The sequence below is a fragment of the Suncus etruscus genome, chromosome 1 (assembly GCF_024139225.1).
Source record: "Suncus etruscus isolate mSunEtr1 chromosome 1, mSunEtr1.pri.cur, whole genome shotgun sequence".
Lineage (NCBI taxonomy): Eukaryota > Metazoa > Chordata > Mammalia > Eulipotyphla > Soricidae > Suncus > Suncus etruscus.
The window spans coordinates 148806826-148818315 of NC_064848.1; the positions used below are offsets into that span (position 1 = coordinate 148806826).

Consider the following 11490-nt stretch of genomic DNA (forward strand, 5'->3'; position numbering starts at 1 on the left):
CCAAAAAAGTGCCCATAAGACCCCTCCAGTTTTTTGTTTTGGGGCTACACCCAGCATGCTCAAGGGTTACTCCTGGCTCTGCACTCATGAATCACTCCTGGTGGTGCTCCGGGAACTATACAAGATGGCAGGGATCAAACCTGGATAGAAACGCTTGCAAAAAATATGTTCTATATTCTGTTCTTTGTCTTTGGCCCATAGACCCTCTAGTTATGTGTGCCCTCCCCCAGTCCAGGGGCTTTTTGGTGTCCTTTGAAGAGTCCTGTCCCTCTCTTCTGCTGCAGGCCAGTAGTCCTGGGAGTTGGGGGTCCTGATCAACCTGCTGACCCCTATGTGAGTTGAGCCTGTGGTCCCAGTTCTTGGCCTGCTAGTTGGGCACTGGCAGAAAGGAGCCCTGCCTGGTGCTCAATGTGCTGTGTCTGCCACACACTGCAAAGCCTTCCCATCAGCCTCGTGCCACGGGCAACAAGGGAAACTGCACACCTTTGCAGTCCAGAAGCTGGAAATGATTCTCCCATGCAGCTGCTCCTGAGAGACTGGCTCTCAGTGCTCCAAAGGGTAAAGTTGCCCTGCCAGGGGGGAAGAGCCTGGAACTATGGGAAATGCTTGTCCTGGCTTGTGCGGGACAGGCGCCGAGCTCCTGCAGCAGGGAGGCCCACACCAGGCTGGCTGGGACCCAGGTCACTTGGTGCCTCTGACACAGACCCAGGCTTGGGGCAAGGCACAGTTCAAGGCTTCAAGCCTTCCGGCCCGCAGGACCCCACACTGGAGATCCAACTGGTCCTGGTCTTCTGCAGGGAGTCTGGAGGGAGAAGGGGGTGCTCAGGGTGACAGCAAGGCCTGTCTGGCTCATCACAGCCTTGGCACATCACCACTGGGATGCCCAAGTTACATCCCTCACCTGTGACAGGCAGTGGTTCTGCCCGGGGAGTGGGTTGCGGGACCCAGTGAAAAACACTGGTATTAGTGCCAAGGACACCCAGATTCCAGGATATCTGGGGAGCCACCAGGGGTTCAGAATAGCAAGAGGGGAGCAGAGTCAGCAGAATGGCAGTCCCTGACCCAGGTCTCAAAGAGATGCTGTGCTGGTCAAGCAGGGGAGCTAGATGGACAGAGGGATCCCTACCCAGACCCATAGCTACTCACAGTTGGGATGGCAGAGGATCCTCGTCAATCCAGTGCCAGCCCTCAGGGCCTCGCCGGGCTCCTACCCAGGAATTCACAGTGACCGGGAATCTTGCCAGTAAGTCCTGAGGACAAGAAGTAGCTGAGCACACTGCCACGGATACTGGGGTTTCAGCATCTACAAGCAGATACTCCCCAAGTAGCGGATAAGGACTGGAGTTGGGCAGGACGCCATGGCAGGGACTAAAAGAAACGAGGGCTGGAGCATGTGCTCTGAATTGGGGTCCCAGATTCAATAGCTAGACCCCGATGCCACCCGTGTGTTCTCCAGAAGTCAAAGGGGCAGTGCAGGTAAGGCATTTGCCTTGAACACGTCCAACCAAGGTTCAACCCCCCCAGCAGCCTATATATCTCCATGTGAACCCGTGGCCAACCCGAGTTTGATCCCCAGCATCCCATATGGTCCTCTGAGCCTGCCAGGAGTAATCCCTGAGTAGAGCCAGGAGCAAGTCCTGGGCAGCACCTGTTTGTTGTTGGGGGGAGGGGGCTCTCCTCAGCAGTGTTAGGGCATCATTCTCAGTCCAGCTTTGTAGCGCTAATGGTTTGGGGCTTGCGGACTATCTGTTGAAACTGAGGGGGCTGTTGGGAATCGAACTCAGGGCCTTGTATATGCATAAAGGTACACCCCAGCCCAATATACCGTATTTGCCGGCGTATAAAATGACCCTTCAATCCATGAAAAACTTGTTAAAAATCTTAAAAGTAAGTTACTTCTTAAAAGTAAGAGGGGTGCAGATCACTCGTCCCTGAAGCTGGAACAAGTTTCAGCATGCCGTATACCAGCATATAATATGACTCCCGACTTTTAGGAAGTTTTTCATGGGTTGAAGGGTCATCTTATACGCTGGCAAATACGGTACTTCTGTTTTTATGTGGACCTTGAGGTTCAGCTTTGTCTTTGCACTGCCCATTCACCCCAGAGTCTATACCCACTAACTGACTTCTCCAACTGCTTCCGAGTGTACCCAGCCAGAAGCCAGGTTCCAAGCTCAGTGGTCAGTGCTTGGCCACTAGGTTAGAGGGGGAACATCCCAGCTCCCAACACCCCTTCATTTCTGTCTTTTTTTTTTTTTTTTAGGCCATACCCAGCAGTAATTAGGGATTACTCTTGGCTTGTGCACTCAGAAATATTCCTGGCAGGCTCAGAGGACAATATGCGTTACTTGGGTCAGCCACTGGAAGGCAAATGCCCTACCACTGTTGTGTTATTACTCTAGCCTCCCCTTGTTTAAAAAAGATGTATTATGGGACCGGCGAGGTGGCGCTAGAGGCAAGGTGTCTGCCTTGCAAGCGCTAGTCATGGAAGGACCACAGTTCGATCCTCCAGCGTCCCATATGGTCCCCCCAAACCAGGGGCAATTTCTGAGCGCTTAGGCAGGAGTAACACCTGAGCATCGAATGGGTGTGGCCCGAAAAACCAAAAAAAAAAAAAAAAAAGTATTATTTGGTAGGGAAGGGGGTCTCTGGCTGTCAAGGGACCATATTGTGCTTCCTTGCACCCCTTGTATTGAACATTCCATTGAAGACTTGGATAGAGACCTTGGGGAGTCCCACTTCTACCCACCAGTTGTCTGGGCCTTTGCTCCTTTCTCAGTACATAGGACCAGCTTTGAGTCCCTCCTGCTTCTCACCTGGGTATGGCTCAGTAAGGGTAGGCTGGCATGGTGGGCGAGGCAGAAGGCCTGGCTGGCCTCCCAGGCCTGTGCCTCGGGGGAGAGGTAGAAGCAGAGCTCCTCGGACCACATCCATCCTGGGGGGCACAAGCGGCAGCGAGCCCCTGCAAACAGACACAAAGTGAGGGCGGCACAACACTGCAGGGCCGTGCACAGCTGCATGAGGGCACCAAAGCCTCAGTGTACCGAAGACTGAAACTTTACATTCTAATCTCAGCAACATAGCTGTGGGCTATGTGGGTGACACCTGTCCCCATCCTAGTCTTCAGACAAAATTGGGAGCAGCCCATGAGACTACTGGGTATAGCTACAAATAAATGGTACTAGAAGAGGGTGCAAGATTTTTCAGGGTTATTTTTTTGGGGGTGTCACATCCAGCAGTGTTCAGGGGACACACCTGGCTCTGCAATCAGAAATTGCTTCTGGCAGGCTGGGGGGACCATATGGGATGCCAGGATTCAACCCGGGGTTCGTCCTGTGTTGGCCGCGTGCAAGGCAAACACCCTACTGCTGTGCTAGTGCTCCGGCCCCAGACACATGGGTTTTTAGTTTCCTACCCAGCAGTGCTCAGGGGGCTATTCCCAGCTAGATGCTCAGATGTCATGGGGTAAACGGGGAGAACCAGCTCCTGAAACCCAGGACAATCTCTGAGGATGCAGAAACTGGTAAAAGGGAAGCAGGCCCATGTTGGCAGCAGTGGGGGCCCACATACTTGCCCCAGAAGTACTCAAAAGCACTGTTTATTCCTTAACCCAGCCAGCTGCAGAGCTTCCTGCACCCTCTTCGCTGCTGGTGGTTTTGCCACAGGGTGTGGGCAGGGCAGGGGGAGAAGATACATACCTGCTCTGGAGACCAAGGCAATGATGGACACAGCAGACATGGCCACGAGCACCGTCATGATGGCCAGGGCCCACTGCAGAGACTTCAGGTACATGGGCAGTCCTGGGAATGGATGGACCACCAGAGATAGGATCAGCAAGATCATTGCAAAGGGGACATCCTGCAGCCTGAGCCCCACCCCTGCAGCCAGGACACCACTCAGGCTGGGAGACCAGGCTGCTGTGTGCCCTCTGGCCCAAAGGACGCATGCGCAATGAGAGCAGAGCAGCAGCAGCACCAAGCTAGGAGTACCACATCCTGGATGGGACTTCAAAACACAACCCCCCCCCCCCAAAGCTAATTGCTTCAATATGAGAAAGAGGGTGACACTGATATAGAAAAAACCCACGGGGCCAGCGAGGTGGTGCTAGAGGTAAGGTGTCTGCCTTGCAAGTGCTAGCCAAGGAAAGATCTCGGCAGTGGTTCAATCCCCCCAAGCCAGGGGCAATTTCTGAGTGCTTAGCCAGGAGTAACCCCTGAGCATCAAACGGGTGTGGCCCGAAAAACAAAACAAAACAAAAAAACCCACATGGCATCTTTGAGGGGATTTCTTTTGGGAGGATCACACCTGGAAATGCTCAGGGGTTCCTCCTGGTTCTGCAATCAATAATTACTTCTGGTAGTGCTTGGGGACCATATGGGATGCAGGGCATTAACCTAGGTCCTAGGCAAAGCAAACAAAAAACTGACTATACTATGTCTCCAGCCCCAATTTGGGGCTTTAAAATAAAAGCTAGAGGTTGGGACGGTGGTGCAACAGTAGAGTGTTTGCCTTGCGCGCACTAGCCTAGGACAGTTCAATCCCCCAGTATACCATATGATCCCCCAAGCCAGGAGTAACCCCTGAGTGTCACCGGTGTGGCCCAAAAACCAAAACAAACAAACAAACAAAAATCTAGCACAGTGGGGCCAGCGAGGTGGCGCTACAGGTAAGGTGTCTGCCTTGCAAGCGCTAGCCAAGGAAAGGACCGCGGTTCGATCCCCCGGCGTCCCATATGGTCCCCCCAAGCCAGGGGCAATTTCTGAGCGCTTAGCGAGGAGTAACCCCTGAGCATCTAACGGGTATGGCCCGAAAAACCAAAAAAAAAAAAAAAAAAAAAAAATCGGGGCCGGGAAGGTGGCGCTGGAGATAAGGTGTCTGCCTTGTAAGTGCTACCAAGGAACGGACCGCGGTTCGATCCCCCGGCGTCCCATATGGTCCCCCCAAGCCAGGGGCGATTTCTGAGCACATAGCCAGGAGTAACCCCTGAGCGTCAAACGGGTGTGGCCCAAAAAACAAAAAAACAAACAAAAAAAAAATCTAGCACAGCAATGGGGCGTTTGCCTTGCAAGCAGCCAACTTGGGATGGACCCAGGTTCCATCCCCGGCATCCTGTATGGTCCCTGAGCCTGCCACAAACTATTTGATTGCAGAGCCAGGAGGAACCCCTGAACTTTGGGTGTGGCCCAAAAAACAATAAAACAAAACAAAATAAACTCTAAGGGCCAGAGCAATAGCACAGTGGATAGGGCATTTGCTTTGCACACAGCTGACCCAGTTTGAATCCCTAGCACCCCGTAAGAGTTCCCTGAGTTCGCCAGGAGTGATTTCTGAGCAGAGGCAGAAATGTTACTGAGTGCTGCCAGGTGTGGCCAAAAAAACCCAAAACAGCAAAAATCTAAAAGGGATTTTGCCAATTTCTACGATAAATGGGTAAACAAACTATCCACAGTGTGGAGTGTTTTTTGAATGTTAGAAACAATGTGCTGGCACTACCACCTCACTGCCAACCTTGGAAACATGTGGAGTAAAGAGGAGTCTATCCCAGCAGGCTGAGCCTCAAACAGCAAAACAGTGTGTGGACTAAAGCAGTGGGGTAAAAGGACTAAAACTTGTTCTGGGGCCACACCTGGCAGTGCTTAGGACTTACTCCTGGCTCTGCACTCAGGGATCACTCTTGGTGAGGCTCGGTGGGCCATATGGGGAGCCAAAGATCTACAGAAAAAGCACAAACTAGGCCAGGGGAGGTCCTGCCCATCCTTTTCAAATGCCCTTGTGAGACTATTGCTCCAGCCCAAGGGAGGCTTCTTGTTGGGGAGGAGAATATTCTAAATAGATGATGATCACATATGAGTGAATACACTCAGGCCAAGGGATTCAGCAGTGGGTGAGTTGCAGAGCGGGGAGAGCTCAGAGGTGAGTCTGTGCTCTGCATACAGGAAACCAGCTTGACCTCTGACACTGCATGGTCCACTGAGAGCCTCAGGAGTGAGCCCTAAGATAGAGTTGGGATTAAGCCTGAAGCTGGACACTGCCAGATGTGGACCCCTGACCCAAATAATAAATGCCTCACACCCTCGAGATAGTTCCAGAAAGAGGCCAGCATACAAGCTTTCTGTACACAGGAACTCTGGATTGGTTCCTTGGCATTGCAAGGTTCCTTGAGCACCTAAGAAATGGCCCCTGGGGCTGGAGAGATAGCACAGCAGTAGGGTGTTTGCCTTGCATACAGCCAACCCAGGAGGGACAGTGGTTGGAATCCCGGCATCCCATATGGCCCCTCACACCTGTCAGGGGTGATTTCTGAGTGCAGAGCCAGGAGTAACCCCTGAGAGCTGGGTGTGGATCCCCAAAAACAACAAAGGGAAGGGATGATTTAAATACTTGGAGTGGTGGCGCAAGTGGTAAGGTATCTGCCTTGCTCATCTTAGCCTAGGACAGACTGTGGTTCGATCCCCAGGCGTCCCATATGATCCCTCAAGCAATGAGCAATTTCTGAGCACATAGCCAGGAATAACCCCTGAGTGTCACCAGGTATGGCCCAAAACCCCCCTCAAAAAAAAGAAATTAAGGGGGCCGGAGAGATGGCATGGAGGTAAGGCGTTTACCTTTCATGCAGAAGGTCATCAGTTAGAATCCTGGCGTCCCATATGGTCCCCCTTGCCTGCCAGGAGCAGTTCCTGAGCACAGAGCCAGGAAAAACCCCTGAGCACTGCCGGGTGTGACCCAAAAACCACAAAAAAAAAAAAAATTAAGAGTCGGGGGGGGGGGGCAGAGCAATAGCACAGCAGTAGGGCATTTGCCTTGCATGACTAGGCCAACCCCAGACCAACTCTGATTCTATCCCTGCATCCCATATGGGCACCGAGCCTGCCAGGAGCGATTTCTGTACAGCAGAGCAAGGAGTAACCCCTGAGCGCTACTGGGTGTGACCCAAAACAAAAGAGTCTGAAAATAATAGCACTGAAAATCTGGGTAAAGAAACCAGGTGACTGGTAAACAGAACTATTGTGCTAAACTAAATTCAACATGACCTTGGAGAAAAGGGCACCTTTCACAAACAGATTACAAAAGTCTCATACTGGGGCTGGAACTATATGGTAGCTCGTAGGGCAGTTGCCTTGCAAGGCGGATTAAATCCCCAGCATCCCAATCAGTTCAGTCCCTCAGCCTGCCTCCAGCCCCAGCACTGCCAGAAGTAATACCAGAGTGCAGAGCCAAGGGTATGCCCTGAGCACCGCAGCAGGGCAGGCCCCCAAACAAAGGAATGATTCCTGAGTGAAACAGAGCAGGGTGTAACTCCCAAACACAGTTGGGTGTGGTCTCCCAAAAAATCTCACACCCTTTCCCCACGGGCACTGACCTGGGAAACGCCTGAGCCCAGCCCTGCAGAGAAAGCACAGGCCAGGGGAAGCCCTGCCTATTCCTTTCAAAAGGAGCCTTAGTCATACCAGTCCCATACTTTGTTCTAGAAAACAGTCATGAGGGACAAGTCAAGTCTTCTTCCACCTGGATCCTTCCTTCCTTGGCACTGGATGTTCTTTCATCTCACTCTGCCAGCACCTTTTGCCCAGCTGGTTCCCCTCCCATGATCCTCCAATTCTCAGGGACTTTCCTTTCCACGATTCACGGAACACATTTTATTTTTTTGTTTTTTGGGCCACACTCAGCAGCGCTCAGGGGTTACTCCTGGATCTAACCTCAGAAATCACTCCTGGCAGGCTTGGGGGACCATATGGGATGCCAGAATTTGAACCACTGTCTCTCTGCATTCAAGGCAAACACCCTACACCTCCATGCTATCTCTCTGGCCCCTGAGGAACACACTTTAAATAAAGTCCTCTCCATTGCTTCTCAAGCTTCCAGTTCCCTTCAGATCCTGCCCCTGGGTTCCTCTCCCTGCTGTCATTTGCACTTTGAGGAGCCTTCTTCAGTCTCAACTCCACACCTTTGAGTTGAGGGGGTGCTTCCCCTTGGCTCAAATCCCCCAGCCATGGTACAGCCAAGATTTGTGAAACTTGACAGTTAATTTAATTTGGGGAAAACTGGATTTAGGATGGAGCCCTCCCTTTCAGGTTTCCAGTCTACAGATTTACAATGTAACAAGTTGAGTCATTTTGGGCTTGGGGCAACTTGATGAGGCAACATCAGTCAAACACCTGCCTTGGCAGAAGAGAAGCAAGCTCACCGCCAGTCTGCAAAGGCCCTGAGCCACCCACCACAAACCTACCAATGTCTCAGCACCCTGGGCATGGAGGCCCTCAAAGCTGGGGCCCATCTAGCTAGTCTGGCTGTTCCTGCAGCCTCTCCAGCTAGGGGCCCCCACATCCTGGCTCCTTTCTCCTCACCGCCTTAGGCTTAGCAGCTCCAGGAAGCTTTCCCACGCCCCAAAATTCACTAACCACTCCCTCATGGTTCCTAGTCCAGAACAGCTCACACTTTTTTCCTTTGTTTGTTTCGTGGGGAGACTGGGGGTGCCCACACCTGGCAGTGCGATGGCTCTGCACTCGGGGATCACACCCAGGTGGGTCACTTGAAAGGCAAATACCTTACCCTCTGCAATCTCATTCCAGCTCTTTTCCTTTTTGTGTTTGGGTCACACCTGACTATAACTATGTTCAGGAGTTAACGTCAGACTTTGCATTCAGGAATTATTCCTGAGCCATCGCTGGCCGTGGCCCTAAAAGCAAAACAACAACAAAAAAAGCCTTTCTTCCCTTCCAAGTCTGTTCTCAGAGACTGCTGCCCAGTAAGAGGAGAAACTGGAGAAAGTCCTTGGGGTGGGTATGTGAGCCTAGTGGCTTTATTTTTAAAATCTAAATTGCAGGAGGCCGGAGCGGTAGGGCGTTTGCCTTGCACGTGTCCGATCCAAGATGAACCTGGGTTTGATTCTAGGCAACCCATATGGTTTCCCCAAGCCTGCCAGGAGCGATTTTTGAGCGCAGAGCCAGGAGTAACCCCTGAGCGCCGCCGGGTGTGACCCCAAAACGAACAAAACAAAATAAAATCTGAATTGCAACTTAGAGTTGCAAAGATGTAGATGGAGTAGAAAGATAATGGCTGTAAACCAGAAGGGCCCATTTGGAGTAAGGGCCCGATATGAGGACGGCTCCCCAGAGATGGGGGGGGGGGGTAGTAGCAGCCTTCGGGGTGCGCACCGCTTCCACGCGGCAATGCGGCCGGGTAGGGGGGTGTCCAACGCGACGTGCACACGTACCTACGAGCTTGACGGCCCGGGGCAGCTGCAGGGCGCCGTCCGCCTCGGCCCGGAGCGGCATTTCCGACTCCTCCTTCTCCAGCCCCAGCTCTTTGCAGCGGCAGCGCCACGACGGGGAGCCGGGGACCTCCGCGCGCCCCTCGGCGGGGCCGGCGCAGCCGTCCGCGTCGCAGCTGCTTTCCGCCCGGGCCGCGATCAGCGGGGAGCCCCGGCTGCCCCAAGTGCTCCCCGGGGAAGGACTGGGCGACAGGAGCGGGAGCGGGAAGGCGGGCGCGGCGTGGCGGGCGAAGCCCGGAGACTCGGGCACCGGCACGGTGAGGAAGCGCCTGGAAGGGGCGGGCGAAGGCGCTAGGCTGCCCGGCGCGGCGCCCACCGGGGTGACGCGCACGTCCACCTGCAGCTCCATGGGGGCCCAGGAGCCCGGGCCCGGCTCTTCGGGGGGCGCGGCGCAGGGCCCCAAGAGCTCGGGCCCCGGAGCCTCGGCGGGGCCCGGCGGCGGCTCCGGCCCGGCGGCGGCTCCGGGATGGCGCCGGAAAGCGCCGTAGCCCAGGCTGAGCGGCGGCACCCGCAGGAGCGCGGGCCGGGGCGACGGCGGCAGCTTCTTGTCAACCGGGGACGGGGATTGGGCCGGGGACAGGCTCCGGCGGTTCTCGAAGCTTTCGCACTGCGGCTCTTCCAGGTCCGGGGTCCGGGATCCCAAAGGTTCCATGGGGAGCTCGGCCCCGGCGGTTTCACCCGCCGCCGCCGCCGCTGCCCGCGTCCATCCAGTCTCCTCCGCCCCCGGCTCCATCCTTCGTTCACTCCGCAGCCTCGGAGCGGTGGTCCAGCGCGCGCATCACAGTCCGGCGGAGGCGCAACTGCGCTCGCTTCCCGCCTTGGGGTTGGGCCGCGAGCGCGCACGCTCGGGATTGGCCCGAGTTTGAAAGGTGAAATTCCAAGCCACGCCCCCTGGGCCACCGGGGCCAGCGATTGGCTGTCTTGTGTCCAATCCGCACTTGACTTGAGCCGCCTTGTCAGTTCTGTTGGGCCACGCCCCTAGGCCGCCCAAGCGCCTAGGTTTTTTGTTTGTTTGTTTTTGTTTTTGTTTTTGTTTTTGGGCCACACCCGGCATTGCTCAGGGGTTACTCCTGGCTATCTGCTCAGAAATAGCTCCTGGCAGGCACGGGGGACCATATGGGACACCGGGATTCGAACCAACCACCTTTGGTCCTGGATCGGCTGCTTGCAAGGCAAATGCCGCTGTGCCATCTCTCCGGGCCCGCCTCGTAGGTTTTTGAAAGTGGGTTTTGTTTTTTTGTTTTTGGGTCACACCGGCAGCACTCAGGGGTCACTCCTGGCTCCACGCTCAGAAAATCGCTCCCGGCAGGCTCGGGGGACCATATGGAGTGCCGGGATTTGAACCATCATCCTCTGCATGCGAGGCAAACGCCTTACCTCCATGCTATCTCTCTGGCCGTGTTTTTGGAAATGGAAGGGCCTTCTCCCAGGTTGGTTTTCCTCTGGGCCCTGAGTCCGAGCTCGGCAGAACTAGGAGCGGTTTAAGGGAAACCCCACTGACTCTTGTCGTCTTTGGGCCTAACTCTAGGTAGTTCCCTCTTCAATTCTCTGCCATTGTATCTGTTCCAGTAAAAAGATTATTCATGGGACCTGAGCAAGATAGCACAGCGCTAGGGCGTTTGTTTGCCTTGCACGCGGCTGACCCAAGTTGGTCCCACAAACCAGGAGCGATTTCTGAGCCCATAGTCAGGAGTAAACCCTGAGCGTCACCGGGTGTGGCCTAAGAACAAAACAAAACAAAAAAGATTATTCCAAGGGGGTTTGATTGGGGAAGGGGTGCATAGAGATAGCACAGAGGGTAAGGCGTTTGCCTTGCATATGGTCGACCTGGGTTTGTTCCCCTATATCCCATATGGTCCCCTAACCTGCCAGGAATAATTTCTGAGTGCAGAGCCAGGAGTCATCCCTGAGTGCCTCTGGGTGTGGAAATGCCCATTCCCGCCTCAATTGAAAAAAAATTTTTTTTTTTCAAATCTGTTCAGATTCTGAGAACTCAAAAAAAAAAAAAAGAAAGAAAGAAAATTAGAAAGTGAGTGGAAAAGTGGCAGGAGAAGGAGAGTCAAATTTGAGAGGGTAACCCTCATCCCATGACAGGTCTCAGAAATACCTACCTGGAGGTCTTAACTCCTAACCCAATTTAGTTAGGGTGTGCCAAACAATAGGGCAGGGGTGTAGCCCAAAAACCAATCACAAAACTAGGCTATTTAATATGGTTATAT

The 11490-nt window shown here is 53.9% G+C and overlaps 1 protein-coding gene across 1 annotated transcript; it reads right to left on the reverse strand.

The window, feature by feature from the left end:
• Nucleotides 1-681: 681 nt before the first annotated feature.
• KLRG2 (killer cell lectin like receptor G2) lies at nt 682-10004 on the reverse strand. The gene is made up of 5 exons (XM_049783006.1): nt 9215-10004; nt 3699-3800; nt 2817-2962; nt 1147-1250; nt 682-802 (listed from the first exon to the last, which is right to left on the reverse strand). Exons 1-5 carry the CDS (start codon nt 10002-10004, stop codon nt 682-684), a joined length of 1263 nt encoding a protein of 420 aa, XP_049638963.1.
• Nucleotides 10005-11490: the final 1486 nt, after the last annotated feature.

Excerpts from the sequence above, each read along its gene's own strand:
- KLRG2 (XM_049783006.1), bottom strand. The coding sequence starts at position 10,004 with ATGGAGCCGGGGGCGGAGGAGACTGGATGGACGCGGGCAGCGGCGGCG. Across the intron at positions 1,251-2,816 it reads CCTTACTGAGCCATACCCAG|GACTTACTGGCAAGATTCCC; the intron begins GTGAGAAGCAGG and ends TCTTGTCCTCAG. Across the intron at positions 803-1,146 it reads GATCCTCTGCCATCCCAACT|ACTCCCTGCAGAAGACCAGG; the intron begins GTGAGTAGCTAT and ends TTCTCCCTCCAG.